Raw genomic sequence first — 17,565 nt, 5'->3', positions numbered from 1 at the left:
TGTATCGTATCGAATCGGCAGTGCAAAGAATCGATTGTATCGATACTACCTACTTGGGCATTGTATTTAGAATTTTTAAGATGAAAAAACTAAAAGGAGGGGTTTTATTTGCTTTTCCTTTCCATATAGCTGCACTGGTCTATCAATAAATGAGTGTAATCTCTGGGTTCATGTCAAGGTGCAGGTTTGTCAATATACAATGTCCATGTATTTGGCAGATAATCACTGTGTTTACGTATTTATATCCATAATAATTCATGTTTCCCTTAAAAACCTGCACTATCCACACCTTTCACACAGATTTAATTTATTTGCTAAATAGTTACTATATCGATTTTAAATCAATGAATCGAATCGTATCGTATCGCCATGAATGAAACAATATCGTCCATGTATCGTATCGTCAACCATGTATCGTGATATGTATCGAATCGCTATTAAAATGTATCGTTACACCCCTATGGATTACTCACACCATGGAGAATTCAATAAAAAATGTATTTAATTGTCTCATCCCTAAGACAAAAAAATATATATTTTTATAGGCAAGTAAATTTATCCCAATTGATTCCGGATGGGGACCTAAATGCATTTGGAAACAATGGGGTTGTATTTATTGTAATCACATTATTGTCTTAAGAATGCGACAAATATAAAAATATATTATTGAACTCAAGTCTCCATGGCGTGAGTAATCGATAGAAAAAAGGTCATTTTGGGGTGAACCACTCCTTAAGCACACACAGTCACACACTGACACACTTCTGACCATCAGCTCTTCATCAGATAGACTGACCTCTGTGCTACAATGATATGAGTTGCATGTTCTAGTCATACTCGATGTCCACAAATACCAACACCACCAGAGGGAGCTCCACATGTCACTTTCAACACAGATTTGGCTCAAACAAGTGGGTTAGATTTGTTCTGCTATGCCAACAACATGTGGAATGCCCTACCAACAGTCATTACAAAAATCACACCCAATGTGAAGTGAGCGGTGGTCGTGCTTGCATAACGTCTTCAGACTAGGATTTAAGTCTAGGATGTACAGGCTACAGACACACACACACGGCCATACTATGGAGCGGTCTACCACCGCTCAAAAAGTGTGAATTCTTACTCTCTAGAAGAGTGCTTACAGGTGGCTGCAATTTTTCTTGTTTTATTTTTTTGCGTACACTGTCAAAAATCTCAGCATGTGACCAGAAATGCCTCGTTCATTGTGATGTGAGACTGACCTGAGATGGTGTTTTTGATCCGAACAAAGATCCGTTCAAAGTCGGCAAAGTCTCCCCAGGAGGACTGGAACATGTGCATGAACTGGTTCACACACAGGTTCTCTATTCTGTAGAAGAAGAATGACACCACAACCACCACCATTATCACCATCATCATCATCATCGTCATTGTTGTCAAATTAATCAAAAAGTGAGCTTGTAGTTCAGACTAAATTTCCAAACATTTCCAAAATGTTTTCGCATGCCCAAAATAGGGAGGCCAGGGGTGCGTTCGGAAACCCGCACCGGGTGTGTGCTCAGTGTAGTGAGTGCAGTGGGCGTGACGTTGGAGAGTGCGTTCAGTGTGGCTTATTTACGAACGACCAGTTTTAACAGGCAGCGGTGTGCTTATTCACTCTGAACTCTGAAGGCAAACTTTCTGAAAAGCAGCAGTTGCTAAGTATGCTAACGTAACGTTGATATTGAAAGGAGATGTAACATTGGCATACCTGACGTTAGTTTACACGTTAATGCGTGTGAAACTATCAAGGCCAAACGACCAATTAAGCTGCAAATGCTGCATTTTGTGGTAATTTCCTCCATTGTTCACAGCTGAGAAGCATTCGAGACACGGCCATGAAAACCAACCAATCAGAACACCACACCACCGCACCACACTGCCTAACCCCATCCTCTGAGTAGGGTTGGTGAGTGCGTGCACTCAACACACCAGTGCGCCGCGCACTGGATTTCCGAACGACAACGCACCAAGTGCACCGAATAAACGAACGACAACATGGTGCGTTGAGTGCGCATTTCCGAACGCGCCCCAGGTTTCAAGTTAAACCACATTAATACTGTATGCATATACTGTAGGCCTATGTACTGTAAACATACACAGTCAGCCATACAATGGGGAAAACAAAAACAAAAAAAACTGAACACATTAAAGATGTAAAAGCAAGCACTCAACAATGTCCGTCCTTTATAAATGTATTTGCCTCATCGGTTCCAACACAAAAGCTGACAAACTGATAGCTTGATTATTTCCCCTCTTTTGTGATATTGTTTGGCCTTGCAGCATCTTAAAACCTCTTGTAAGTGTTGTGAGTGTTGTGATTAAATGTGAGATTTTAAGCTACATTACAGCAGCACAGTAGGAGCACATTGGGAGCAGGAATCAATGTTGCATTTTGCACAATGCACTGTCCAGTAATGCGAAAACCATTTCTCACGCTTGTGAACCAAGACATGATGAAACATGTCTTCATATCAACCCCAAAGCACTTCCTCAGAAATGATCATTATCAGCCATTGTTTGTGTATGATGGGGGGGAAGGCATATTTGAAAATAGAAAAACGAAAATGAAAAAATATAATACTAATAATAAAAATCAATAGAATATAGCCTTACAACTAAATCAAACTAAATATAACGCCTCAACTCCTAATGTTTTACCCTCCAAAATATGATTATTTTGGGGGGTCACGGCCAGAGCCCTCTAATGGAGAGTCGAGTCATCTCACTTCATGTGTATGTCTTCTACAGTACATACACATTTATTGGCGAATAGTGACAAAGCGCTGAACCGGAAGTTTACGGAATGCTTTGGAGTCTATGGGGAAAAACTGACATTTCCGGCGCATTCCCCGCATCGGCAGAACTCTCTATACAAGGCTCTGGTCACGGCCTGAAAAGGTTGAGAACCACTGGACTAGGGTTCATGTTTATTCCGTGCATTCCGGTCTCGCACTTGGAAGTCACTCTGGATGAGCGAGTCTGATAAATGCCTATATTGGTCAATTGTAAATAGATAGATAGATAGATACCTTTATTATCCCAAGGGGGAAATGTAGTTGTCCAGTAGTAGCACAGCAGTATACAGTTATTTACAAAGTTACAGAGACGTAAGAAAGATAGATAAGAGGGAAAAAAACAAAAAAAAAACAAAGACAAGAGCAGTACAGTACCAACTAGAAGCAGTGCTCTTCCGAGCACAGGTCTCCACCAGGTCAGGCATGTAATGTGTTTTACATAAGTCGGCCTCCTGATGGCGCTATGAAAGGCTGATGTAAAAAATGCAGGGAAAAGGTTTTACCTTGGCCTCTAAGGAGTGCGCATACAAAGTTTGACACTAATCGGTGGAGTTATAGGTGAAAACATGAATCGGCCTGTTATAGCGCCACCATGAGGCTGATTTGATTTTTCTTAAGTGGCATTTATTCCTCTGCCTATTGGGAATGTGCATGCACAATTTCACCAAAATCGCACACTGCGTTCAGGATTTCAGGCATTTTATTCAAAACTGACCAATCCTGCAAACTTTGAAAGCAGCCACGGACGCACGCACGCACGGACGGACGGACGGACGGACGGACGGAGGGGAAAACATACTCTCCCTCAGCCTTCGGCTGGTGGAGACAATAAGGAGAAGGTGCATCAATAGAGGGGGCGAATAATATATAAGAATATATACATAAAGTGTCTTGCAAAAGAGACCATAGCAGTCAATGCTAGTTAGTGCAAACAAGTATCTCACTGTCAATGTTAAACAAAGCAAAAATACTCAGAAACTACCAACACTAACAACCTAATAGTGCAGTGTCAAAAATCAGTGCGAAAAAAAGAAGAAACTAGGAAGCGTGTCACCGCAAGGCGCACATGAGCACTCTTCCTGGAAGGTCCTTAGAGGTCAAAGGACCTCTAAGGACCTCTTTGACCTCTAAGGTCAAAGAGGTAAATGCAGGATACGTCAACCGATATCCCCTCACATTGAGGGAAAGCATGTAACATGTTGTTACATGTTTACTCTTCCCGGAGCCATCTGAATCGTGTTTCTATCTGAGGCATCAGCCATGGCAAGCAGCTCTGCAATCACTGGAGATAAAAAGAGATATTTGCTCCAAAATCCTAAACTGTCGTCTCTTCTCTTCTAAACTAAATCTGTTGGGAGTAACGAACAGTGTTGTGCAATATTACTCAGGAGAGTTTTACAATGAGAAATGTCACAGCTTGTCCGTGTCCATCTGTGTAGACGTGTACACATTTTTACGGCCTATGGGTTTGCCGCTCTGTGATTCCAGGGGAACCACTCTAACGGTTTTCCCGCTCTGACGTCACGCTCTGGCTTCACTATGATGTCACACTACTATGTCATCAATATTGATGATGCCCTGCCCCTGTGATGCCAGGGGGAACAAATTCCTTTTATGCCCATATATGGAGATATGGAGATCCCTGTGATGCCAGGGGAACAAATCCCTTATATGCCCATATATGGAGATCCCTGATGTCCACAGCCCTGATGTCCACCTTACTGTGGCCCGTGGCGAGGTGTCTTACTAGTATATTACTCCTTAAATAATATATTATATTAATATTTTATTACTTATTACTTATTATATTAGTTGCTGTTGTTTTAGGTGTTGTTTAGCCAGTTTCAACTTTTGCCAGAACAACTTTTGCGTTCGGGCGGCCAGCGAATGAATGCGCGGGCGCGTTCGGTGCACTCTCCAACTTCTGTCTCTGCTATAACCACAGTGTCTTATCATTTTACGAAAGACATGTGTTATTAAGGGGGTTACTTTGTGGTCACAAGGAATATGGTGGTTAGAAAAATGCATAGAATATCGTACATATGAGTGACGAATGGATAATGGCCTATTGTTTTAAAAACGAAAGTCTACAGGGCCCTGCAGGCTGTGTTTATCCTCTGTGGTTTCTCATGCAAATATTTCACCTGATAGTAACATGACAACTGTACTGTATTCCTGGCACTCCCTGTTATCTTCCCTATTCGTCTTCCTTTCTTCTCTGACCTTTTGACACTGCACTATTAGGTTGTGTTAGTAGTTTTCTTTTAGTATTTCTGCTTGTGTTTGACATGATGTAGAGATACTTGTTGCACTAACTAGCATTGAATGTTATGGTCACTTTGATTTGGGCACTGTATTATTTTTTGAGTCGTGCTTTAAGACACTTTATGTATATTATTCGTTCCCTTTCCTGTTGTACCTTGCTCTTACTGTACTTACTGTACTCTGTACTCTGTTCTTGTTTTTTCTTTTTATCTTTTTCATACTTCTCTGTAACTTTGTAAATAACCTTATACTGCTGTGCTGCCTCTGGGCAACACATTTTCCCCCTTGGGATAATAAAGGTATATATCTATCTATCTATCTTTGAAGGAGCTTTCACCCTGTGGCTGTAAACCTGTGATGTGACAATAACGTGCTTGTGACTCTGACTCCACACAGAGTAACATAATACATGTACGGTGTTCCTGCTACTGTAGAACAATACAGTGAACGCAACTAGCAGCTCATTAATAAATCTTTGTGGCTTGTCTTAATAAAGCTATACTAGTAGTGTTAATTTCATCGACTAAAACTACTGTATGATGAAAAATGTTTGTTGACTGCCTGGCTGACATTTCTAAAAGGGCCTTTTGGTGAAAATATTGAAAATAGCAGACCTCCAAGCTCACAACGCATTGTGCTGCGACGCGTTGTGAACTTGGAGGTCGGCTATTTTCGGTACCTGATACCACACTGAACTAAGCATATAGTGAATACTTGAGATGTGGCGTACGGCATGGAGTTCTACACATTCAGAGAGGGCAATTCTTTCAACATGATGTTGCATTCAAGTTCAGGAGAGTTTGCACCAGGCAATTCTCTTGAATGCCGCCTTCAGGTATGGCATGGAAAGAGGGCATTTGCATTTCTTTCACCATAGTAAAAACTGCATTCATGGTCTGGAGAGGACACTTTTTACAGACGGGTAAAAGGGCAGGGGCTCAAGCCCTCTTTGATGTCTATTTGTGCGCGTGCCTGCTCTGGAGTATGAATGAGCCTTTAGGATGAACGATATATGGTGAGGACAAATTGTGAAGAGTTCCTTCAAGATGGTGTCACTCTACTACTACTTTGGTTGGCTCACATTTCAGCTCAGCTGAGCTAGCAGTGTACTGTACGTACGCTTTGCTGTAGTTCAGTATGAAGTCCACTCCTTTGTCGCTGTCAAACTGGATGTCCCGCGGCAGCTCACTGTAGCACTTAGCGTCGATGTTCATGGGAAAGCCAGGCTGCCACTCACTCCACCTATAAAGGAGAGTCCGATCCACACTTTAGTTACGACGTTCACTACACTCCATCGAAGGTAGAGTCCGGTCCACACTTTAGTTACAACGACAACGTTCACTACACCAGTGTTTCTCAACCTTTTCAGGCCTTGACACCCCAAAATAATCATATTGTTAACTGGGTACCCCCCCACTCGGACAAGCACTTGGAATGTAGGAGTTGAGGCATTACATTTAGTGACTCATTTCCCACTGATAAATATTGTCAAAATAGCAGATCTGCAAGCTTGTAGACCGGCTATTTAAAAAATGTGCCTCTTTCTAATAGTACTTGACAAGTTGACCTTATAGTACAGTTTGTTGATTACTATTGATGCAGTGATGGACTCTTTTCCTTCTTTTTTATAATTAATAATGTGGGGAGCCCCCTGAGGGTCCCGACCCACAGGTTGAGAACCACTGATCTACGAGACTCAACACATTTAGTTACAATGTTCAGCACAACATTTACAACATTGTTGCTGCTGTACAGGTTGCCCCTGGCAACAGGATGCAAACATCTCAGATGTGCTGTCTGTTAATAAATGTAAACTGAATGGAAGGTGGTGTTTCAGTGATTCAACATCTCTGTGAAGTAAACGTGGACCTTGCCTGTACACTTTTCGCCTCCATTCCAGCTCCTTGTATCGGTGCTGTTTGGCCTGCATTGTCTTATCGTCCTGTGGCAAACGTGCTAGAAAACACACAGATAACAAACAGATAGAATAGTGGAGGAGAGATCAAAACGATCAAAAGGAGGAGAGATAAAAAAGACTCACAGACATACTGTCTGCGTGTCCTAATGATGATGTTGAGACATATTTTCTCAAAATTGCGAAATGTTCTAATCTAAAAATAAACTTTGATTTGATTTCTAAGTCAGACTGACATACTACCTGCCTCGACAATATAAGGCAGACACACAGTCAGGTAGGCAGAGTTGATCTGCCTACAGTGGTCCTCAAACTTTGTCATGACACGGACCCCCACCCTGGGCACAATATGACTTCCGCTTGGTACCAAGATTTCTAGCGGAAGTGCTGTGTTTAACGGAAGTTACGTCATGCCATGCGGTGCGGGTCTGTTGACCTTCCCCAGCGAAAAAACAAAAATAGATTGTAGCTCTTAACTCGCTCTTAATAGGTGTAACATCGCCTGAATCAATGTTTTTGTTTGTATATTGTTTATTGCACGTGCAACCAACGGAGCGGGAGAAGTAGAACAGATTTTTTTCCAGCGGGGAATACATTTGCAGGGACACCGCACTGTGAAAAGAAGACAAATTCTGCCCCACCTCCTAGAAGTGCCCCTGCCTCATATTGTCACCAGGCTTTTCTCTTCGCAGATGAGTAAGCCTGGCTACACGAGGCTAACAGAACCCCAAATTGATATATGAGTTTTGGCCACGGACCCCCCCTTCTGAAAAGATTTTGTTCCACGGATCCCCAGAAGAGAAGATTTGTGTTAAAATTCAAGACCACTGAAAATGCACCAAATATTTTTTATCTTTTTCAGAACATTTTATAAAATAGCAGATGTACGTACAAGCTCACGGTGGATCACAAAGTGATGTGCTAGGGAGCTTGTAGATAAGATAAGAAAAGAAAACTTTATTGTCCATCATATTTTGAATAAAATTTAAATTTGTCTTTGGCACACAGGCAGTCAGTCAGTATACAACAATAAAACATACATAAAATACAAAACGCATTAAAACTATATAAAATGCATCCCATGACATAGCAGCAGTGCAACAGTGATACAGTGATCAAGGGCTATGGCTGTTGGAACTATTCTGCTATTTCACTGAGTCACTGAAAACAAATAAAGGTTTGAATTAGGGATGCACCATCGTATCGGCCAAATATTGATATCGGCCGATATTTGCAGTTTTTGGTCAATATCGGTATCGGCAAATAAAGTAACCGACAGCAATAGCCGATATTTATACATTTTGTGATGGCTATGTTGGTGTGTTGGTTATCTGCAGCCTACCAAGCTGCGGATTCTGAACAGTTATTTCTTATAATGAAGATGTATTTGTTCCCCTGGCACAAAAGGGGGAAATAAATATATAAACAACTGCACTCTGTCGAGGTGCCAACTTGCGTCTTGTGCACAAGTAGGCCATGTATGGCCAATTTGTGTGCCAGCAGAGCGAGCCATGACGTGCGCTCACCACTGGCTTCACCAGGAATGCTGGTCCCTCATTGGCTGTTAACGACGATGCTGCCAGAAATGCTGGTCCCTGATTGGGCTACGGGCTTAAACACACACGGACACCTACAGTACATACCTACATACGCAGCCGAACGCAGTACTTGCACGCTCTGGTGGCGCAAGGAAATATCAGTAGCCTATCGGTATCGTTTCTAAATTGATATTTTAGGTATCTGTATCAGGCCAAGAATTTCCATATCGGTGCATCCCTGGTTTGAATGAATGAATGAATGAATGAATGAATGAATGGATGAATGAATGAATGAATGAACGACGCACCTCGCCCGTCGCGGAGCTGCACCTCCTTGTCGCCCACCAGCCAGCGGAAGCAGGGGAACTCCAGGTATTCTCCCTGCGGGGTCTTCACCGTGATGTACCTGCAGTACCAGTCGTCCTGCACCCAGTACTTCTTCTTCTCCACCCTCACCATCTCCACGTCGCCCAGGTTCTCCCCGACGCTCACCTCGTACGAGTCCACCTGCAGCGCAACACGGCCAAACAGAAGAAATACGCAGAGTTACATTCACTTTGTTTGTTACAGTTGGTGTACGCCAGGGTTCCCCAATAGGCGGCCCGCAGGCCATTTGCGGCCCGCGGGGGGCTATTGTCTGGCCCACACCAACCCCAGTAATAATGGTGGTATAAGAGCAGCAACAACACTAGTATATCGTTGTGGTTGTATATCGTTGTCGGGTGGAAATCTTGTATCTCCAAATGTGTACGTTCTTTCGCAAATCATACAAGGCCGTCGCACAAAACTAGTGAAAACAGCAGATCGGCTGTTTTCACTAGTTTAAATCATTTTTTAAATGATAAATGCAAAACGAACGGTTTTGGACATACAAGATTTTCACCCGACAACGATGATATCTGAACTGTCGCTGGAGTAGCGGGAATGCCACCGTCGCCCCCTGCACTTGGGGAAAACTAATTAGGGAACCCTGGTGTACGCGTTTGTCTGACTGGATGGTTTTCTGACTGACTGACTAACTGACTGACTATGTCCATACACAGACAAACGTGTCCGTGGCAAGACTTGGTCTTGTCTGTGGCAAATTCTCGATTTTCTTTTTTACAAACCATTAGAATTGTATCATTATTTTCATCGTATGACCCAATTACTGAACGTCAAGTGAAGTCTCCAGGTTTTCTTCGGAATATGTATGACACTGCATTTACTATGACACTATGGCATATTAGCAGTCCACTAGTGGTTCTGAAATGTTTCATTTGCAAGGACCCCCATAACACTGTGTGTACAAATGGAACCAAATGGACCTGCAAGGGTCCATTTGGTGGCATGGCGACGACCCCTGACTATAGCATTACAAATATTTCTAACTCAAGTGGATGGCAGTGGTGAACTATTAGTTGTCTTTATAGTTATCGTGCCCAGTGGGAATGGCGCTTTCGGTGTCAGAGAGTCTCAATGAGCTCATGCTTCCTTCAGTGCACGAGGAGTGTGCAGGCCGCTTCTTATCACCTGACAGAGGGGAGTTTCCCCGGTTGGACGTAGCGCGTGGAAGGAACACGATATTCCAACCAGTTGCTTTCCCCTCCATCAGGCTGGCCAGGGGGAGGCATTATAGAGACCAGGATTACTGCATGTTTTTTTGTCAGGGTATACCTACCCTAGAGGAACATGCAAACTCACACAGAAAGGCCCTTTCGAACTCCACCTAGGGTGTGGGCACTGATGATGTGGAGGAGAGAACACGCCTCCAGTGCCCACAGCGGGAATCAAACCCAGGACCTTTTAGCTGTGAGGCGACAGCGATACCGACTGCGCCGCTGTGCAGAAAATCTGATTTAAATCACATTTCAAACCACCTGGGAATGTGGTTCAAAATAATCTGTTATCGTGTGTTGTCTAATGCTGTTCAGACATGAACTGCACATTCCAGAGGACAGTGGAATGTGCTTATTTAATACAGTTTGATGATATTTTCCCCAGGGACTGCCATAAGTCCGACATCTCATTACTCTATGTGGCTACGCGTGCAGTTAGGGTTTTCCCCACCCTGGTTACAGTGCATCTAATACTGTTACAGTGTAATGAGTGTATCGTGCATAGTCTCTCATTCCCACAGTAAGGTAGAGTTCTACTTTGGTTCACAGGGTATTGATCCATGCATGGACATGGTACATCGGCAAGAATGCGGGACAACAAGTTCCGTTTAAGCCATCTATTTGCCATCGCACAGATGAACTATTTCCGTCAAATAACTTGCTGGAGGGTGAGATGCTATCTCCAAGTCGTGCTGCACTGCTACCACATATCCTCCATGCAACTACGACACAATGCAGTATAAACCATACCTGACAAATTGCCCTGAGCTTCCACCAATTAAAGAAAATGGATGGAATTCAAAGAGTGGAGGGTACAGTATGTTCCAGTCTTGCCCTCCCTCCTCCAAAGGCAGTAGGCTGCTTGAGCCCATCAAATGTGGACGGTACAGCTGCTCAAGCAATAACCTGCCTTGCAATTCTCACTGCAAATGCTATGGTGGAGTATAATGCTATATGAGTGTAGACTGTCTAACACTATTAGGGAGGACATTCAAGATGACGATGACAAAGACGAATAGATCGTGCATTTCTGAATTTACTGATTCTCTTTGGGCATAATTGTCTGGGGGAGAGGCATAGGGAGACATGTTTTATGTTTTGCGTCCTGTCTGTCTGTCTGTCCGTCCGTCCGTCCGTCCGTGTCCGTCCTTCCGTCTGTGGACAGCTAATATCCGGCACCGTTGGCACGATGGCCACCAAAATGGAACACCTTACCGAAGGCCTTAAAGGAGTGTGGTTCCCTATAGCATCCTTTAAAATCGCCCTGAAAAACCACTTACAGGCGGCAGCCGTTCTCAACTGGCAATAACAACCTAGCCCAGCCTTACCCTGTCCTTCTTTGTATTTACCTACTGTATATATATATTTTTGCAAGCTTTTTTAGTCACTTTTTTATTTTATTTTCTCCTGACTATATCTACTGCATAGTACTGTGTTCTATCCGTCTGTCATTCAATGTTATATGAGATACTTCAATGGTTTCCTGTGTAAATAAGCCAAGTGCTTTTCGAGGATCTCCTTTTAGTTGACCTTGTACCAGTGAACTGTACCGTCATGAACCTGTACCTTTTTCTATGCAAACTTCGAATAAAGTCTTCAATCAATCTTCAATCAATGGCATTGAAACTGTGCACGCACACTCCCTGGGTGCCAGAGCAGTACCTCTGACCCCAATTCTTCACATGGGCCTCTCCAGGAGGCGGATTTGAAGATTGTTTCCAAAAATCACTGAAATCGGTATACAGTATCTCTATAGTCATTAAACGAAACAGGTCTTTCAGATTTTTCAGATTCCATCCTGATTGGCTAAGATTGGCTTCCAAAGTTTGCACGAGTGTTCCCTTTTGAACAAAATGCCTCAAATCAGTGCGAAATTCACACAAGGCAGAGGAAGAAATGCCACTAGATTTCTTTCCCAATCAGCCTCATGGTGGCGCTATAACAGGCCGATTCGTGTTTTTACCTATAACTCCACCGATCAGTGTAAAACGCTGTATGTGTACTCCCTAAAGGCCAGGGAAAAACCTTTGCCCTGCATTTTTCACATCTGCCTTTTATAGCGCCACCAGGAGGCAGACTTATGTAACATATCTTTTTATATTAGTCCTTCAGATTTGATCAAAATTTCACACAAATCAGCAACCATTATCTCTATTAGTCATGTGATCAATACGGATATCTTTGCTTTCTCATATTCCATACTGATTGCTAAGACGGACATCTAAAGTTTGCAGGTTTTGAACATAATGCCTCAAATCATTAACGCAGCGTGCAATTTCCACGCACATTCCCACTAGGTCAAGGAACAAATGCCACCCTTTTCACATTGGCTTGTTATAGAGCCACCAGTAGGTCGACTTTTTCAAATCATAAATGCGGCGTTCCGACTGCCGTGAAAGGCCGAAGAATACATGACAACCTTTTGACTTTGTTTCAGATCTGCTCTTCCTTCCTCTTCTTTGGAAGAGGCTGAGATGAAGATGTGATGTCATCCACTGCAAGTCTAAATACTACATACTACTAAATACTACATGTTGCTCACTATGCATGTTTTAGAAGTGCAAATAAATGCCTTGCACACAAATTGTATCTTCCATGATGAGACAAAGGGTCAGTGGAGCTCAAACCTTTTCATGGCAAGGACCCCCAAATTATATATTTGGTTTCCGACCCCCCATCTCTAATTATTTTGTTCCAGGGGCCCCTCCGGAAGCAAAGATATGAGTTAAAAATGTTTGCTTTGAAAAATATTTATATTCACTAATTTTGCTAAAGTAGCAGATCTACAAGCTCATGAGCTTGTAGATCTGCTATTTTTGAATAGCCAAAGATATCTAAAACGATACAGATGCTTTCCCGGTTTGAATGGGCTAAAGGTAAAAATTGAGCAGAATTCAAAAAGAACAGATCTATATACCCATAAAGCACCACAGTGAGATGCAGTGAACTTATAGATCTGTTCTTTTTTTAGCAAGTGACACCATCGTATGACAGAGGATAATAAAGGAATGTTGGTCTGAAACATCGTTAACGATGATGATTGGGCTGAAGAGAGTTAAGGTTATTGCTGCTTATTTACACAGCAAATCCAATATGGCAAACTAACAACCAAGTTAAGGTGAAGGATTTAGCTCTGGTTAAGGATTTAATTGACGATTTGTAAAGCAGCACTATACTATATGTAACCTTTCTCCACCCGGATTTAAAGTAATTTCAGATCTGCTCTTCCTTCCTCTTCTTTTGAAGAGAGGCACGGAAAGCTAAAATAAATATGTTTCTGCCCAAAAAAAGCAACAATATAATTTACTATATTAAACAGTGAACACTAACAGCGTTAATGTGGTTTTTATGTGTCAAATCCACATTCACACATCATACATCACAGAGGAACTTCAGTGCTGACGTGTACTGTACCATTTTGTGTGTGTGTGTGTGTGTGTGTGTGTGTGTGTGTGTGTGTGTGTGTGTGTGTGTGTGTGTGTGTGTGTGTGTGTGTACTCATTTTGGTGACATATTGAGGACCAGATCGAGGTCCTCACAAGCATAGTAGAATTGGAAAAGATTGACAAAGTGAGGACATTTGCCGGTCCTCACAAAGTTTAGGGTTTGGGTTAGGGGTTAGGTTTAGGGTTAGGGTTAGGGGTTAGGGGTTAGGTTTAGGGATAGAGGTTAGGGTAAGGCCACAGGAAATGAATGGAAGTCTATGTAATGTCCTCAGTATGTCACAAAGACGAGATTGTGTGTGTGTGTGTGTGTGTGTGTGTGTGTGTGTGTGTGTGTGTGTGTGTGTGTGTGTGTGTGTGAGTGTGTGTGTGTGTGTGTGTGTGTGTGTGTGTGTGTGTGTACTCGTTTTTGTGACATACTGAGGACCAGATCGAGGTCCTCACAAGCATAGTAGAATTGGAAAAGATTGACAAAGTGAGGACATTTGTCGGTCCTCACAACGTTTAGGTTTAGGGTTTGGGTTAGGGGTTAGGTTTAGGTTTAGGTTTAGGGATAGAGGTTAGGGTAAGGCCACAGGAAATGAATGGAAGTCTATGTAATGTCCTCAGTATGTCACAAAAACGAGATTGTGTGTGTGTGTGTGTGTGCGTGCGTGCGTGCACACATACAAGCACGCACTCACGCACGCACGCGCGCGCGCGCGCGTGCGTGCGTGCGTGCGTGCTTGTATGTGTGTGTGTGAACCATTTGTGTTAATATTGTCGGTTGGAAATATCAAATGTCCGTAACCGTTACGTTTCAGGATTCAAATTCCAAAGCATCAAGATAGCAGAGTTTCGAGCTTGTAGTTGTGCAATCTGGGAACCCATCGTCAAAGAAAAGGGTTTTCCAGCACCCCTCTTTAGAGATGAGTACATCTGCTAGTTTTGGTGCTTTTGTGTTGCGCAGTGTGATCAAGTAGGGCGTGGATTTACAAAAAGAGTTTTATAAAAATATGGAGTTAAGAGGTTTCTCCCCCGACAGCAAGGATGTGCATGTGTTGATGCATCAGTATGCTGTACTACCATTCTGCACATCACTTAAAAGGCTGAAGCCAGCTTTAACCAACAAGGATTATAAACTTTAACCTGGTTCCAACCACGCTCTTATCTGTTAATCCAGTTTTGCACAAAGCTTTAAACCTAGTTTTCACTAATCAGGTTTAGTTTTACACTATCCTTTTAAACCTTTTTTTTAGTTTTCACAGAAAAAACCTGGATTCATTTTAATGCTGTTGCTGCACATACTACTTGAAACTCGGATAACATTTTCAGTTAGGGATTCATTTTAAACTTGCTGGTCCTGGTTAGCTTTCTCAGTTCCCATCAATAAAGGTTAGGGCCAAGAGAATGACAGAATTGGCATCTACTCAATTTGGCCGTGTTCGCTCTACACCAACTCTACACAGCCTTCTCAATAGGAAAGAAAGCCAGCTCTGTCAAAGTTTTCATTGTAGGTAATGATAATGGAACAGCCGACATTGTTTACCGGGAACACCTTTAATTGTCCATCGTACTATTCCTATTCCTATCCTATCCTAGCAAAAATCCTACGGAAGCCTCGTACTGCACCATATATTACAGTGTATCTCTACTGTTACAGTGTGAGTGTATTAGTTGCAGTTGCAATGTACCTATACTGTAACACTGTTAAAGTGTTGTAAATTGCGATGTATGTATCTGTACTGTTATAGTGAATTGTGTAGTCTCTCAGTTTCCACCCTGTAGTAAATCTATAGTAGCATTTAACCAACGTTAGGGACTCTTACACAAGCAGGGTTGTTTCGTCAGTGTTTCCTTGAGGTTACGGTCGGTTCTGCTCAAGTGAAGAAAAAAATAAAATAAGATACTGCATGTAAAACATATCATTGCTGTCAGGCTGAAACTAAGTACTATGGGCTAAGGTGCGTAGAGTCTGAAGAGGAGAGTCTATGGCAGAAGATTGGGAGTGAGTCGGCAGTTCTAATTGCAACGGAGAGCTCAGAGTTCAAGCCACAGTTTGGGGGTGCCGTATATTATGGAAACCATATTCACATGATGTACTTACTGTACTGTCATTTCTACAACAAACGCTTGCAATGGATTCAGAATCATGAAGAACCCCTAGTTTGACCCCTCACATGCTACTTAAAGCAGATCTTTTTTATTTTTAAATATTTCTAGTGGAGTCAATGGGACAGTGAATATACAACTTTTTTTTCGCGATGTTTCCAGCAGAGCAGGCCTCTCATTCTGTGGACCTTAATGACCAAACTAATAGATAAAACAGAAATAAAAAGTACGGCAGAAAATCACAGGTCCTACCCTATTCCTTGAGCTTTTGGGCTAGTGGGTCCCCGGCTATAAACCATGCTAGAAACTCTGAAACAATCTCTGCATCTCTTGTCTGTATTTGTGCCTGCCCTTCCTCTCTTAACTTCTCCTCTGTGGTTAAAATGGTTAAACTCAGTCTCTCAGTAACTCTGGGTATTATCGTAGACGTAACGGTCTTCAAGTATACTTCAGGGGCCAGGAGGGAGTGGCTGTGGGCAAACTGTGGCTTGAACTCTGAGCTCTCCATTGCAATTAGAACTGCAATCTTAAGACTCTCCTCTTCAGACTCCACGCACCTTAGCCCATAGTACTTAGTACTAAGAGTCTGTGACGAGTGGAGCGTTGTCCCAGATGTTTTAGTGAAGGTTCTGTCAGCTTCCCTGCATGTGTTTAGCTGATCTGAGTGAGTGGGAGGGGTTGTAGGGTTGGATCAGCCTTTGAAGATATACAGTATGGGGGTGCCATACCTTTGGTTGCTTTGTCGGCCAACGTCAGTGTTTTGTACACTTTGCGGGCACTGTGTGGGCAGCCCACACACACACACACACTATGGGATATTATGAAAATTTTGTGTCACGATTATTAGTGACCAAAGAAATTGCGATTTACAATATTATGGCGATAATCAGAATATCCTCAACATACTCTATCCTGGGGCGTAACATTTGCCAAAAAATTGCCGATCTACAAGCTCACAACGCGTTGTTGTGCGCTTTATAGAGGGTTTAAATGGTAATGGATATGGCGCTCGTCAAATAGAGGTGAATTGATCCCAGTGCATGGGGGAGGATAATTTCACGCTAAATTAAAATCTCCACGATACGACAATTGTGTTTCTTATCCCGATAAACGATAACAACGAGCATGGTCCCATCCCTAACACACACGCACGCACGTTGCAAACTTACGGCGCCCCTCTCGAAGTCGTTGTACAGAGGCTTGTCCAGCAGTGTCCTGTCGCTGCATCCCTCCGTGCCCACCAGGGTTATGTAGATGTAGTCATCGGTGCCCGCGAACCACTGGCTGCCTGTAGCCACCGTCACTGTGTAGGATGGCATGGTGATGGCACTGCTGCTCACTCTGCATGGGCACACACACACACGCACACACACACACACGAACGCACGCACGCACACACAGTGGTTGGAAAAGTTAGTAAAAGTTAGTTAAGTAAAAGCATCGTGCTAGGGTGGCAGCAATGTGGTAAAGTCCCTGCCAACTACCAAAGAGCTTGTAGATCTGCAATTTTTTGAATGTTTCAAATGTATAGAGCAGAAGAGGTTACTGTATGTTTTATAACAATAATCAATCAATCTACAAGAAGAAAGTAAAAAGGGAAAAAAGTAGTAGCAAATACAACAACTGTTACATATCCTGTTTTCAAAAGTTTATGACATGATAACATCAGAAGCGGGTGGTTGAGTAAAAGAACAAAGGTGTTGGCATCAAAATGTGCAGGATGTGCCATTTCACACATTTCTTTTCTTTCTTTCTTTTTTTTTCTTCAAAACATTTCAAAATGTGCCAGAATGTTCTGAAAAGAGCAGAGCTTGTAGATGGCTTTAGACAAAGGTATAAAATATGGCTTAATTGGAACCATGCATGTTTTGAAATAAGAATCAAAATCTGCAAAGTACA

General features: G+C 42.6%; 1 protein-coding gene across 1 annotated transcript in view; it reads right to left on the bottom strand.

Moving 5' to 3' along the window:
* The window catches only part of LOC308297446 (polyunsaturated fatty acid 5-lipoxygenase-like), a gene marked incomplete at both ends in the record, with an annotated part of 28,965 nt that extends 11,980 nt beyond the window's left edge, over positions 1-16,985 (bottom strand). The window contains 5 exons of the mRNA XM_080740852.1: positions 1,242-1,348; positions 6,201-6,323; positions 6,956-7,037; positions 8,843-9,041; positions 16,836-16,985. Of these exons, the coding sequence (XP_080596978.1) occupies positions 1,242-1,348; positions 6,201-6,323; positions 6,956-7,037; positions 8,843-9,041; positions 16,836-16,985 (661 nt within the window). The remainder of the gene's footprint in view (positions 1-1,241; positions 1,349-6,200; positions 6,324-6,955; positions 7,038-8,842; positions 9,042-16,835) is intronic.
* Between the last annotated feature and the right edge of the window lie 580 nt (positions 16,986-17,565).

This window comes from Nannobrachium achirus (genome assembly GCF_963921795.1).
Source record: "Nannobrachium achirus genome assembly, chromosome: 13".
In the NCBI taxonomy this organism is placed as follows: Eukaryota; Metazoa; Chordata; class Actinopteri; order Myctophiformes; family Myctophidae; genus Nannobrachium; species Nannobrachium achirus.
This window is presented reverse-complemented; position numbering and strand designations above follow the sequence as displayed.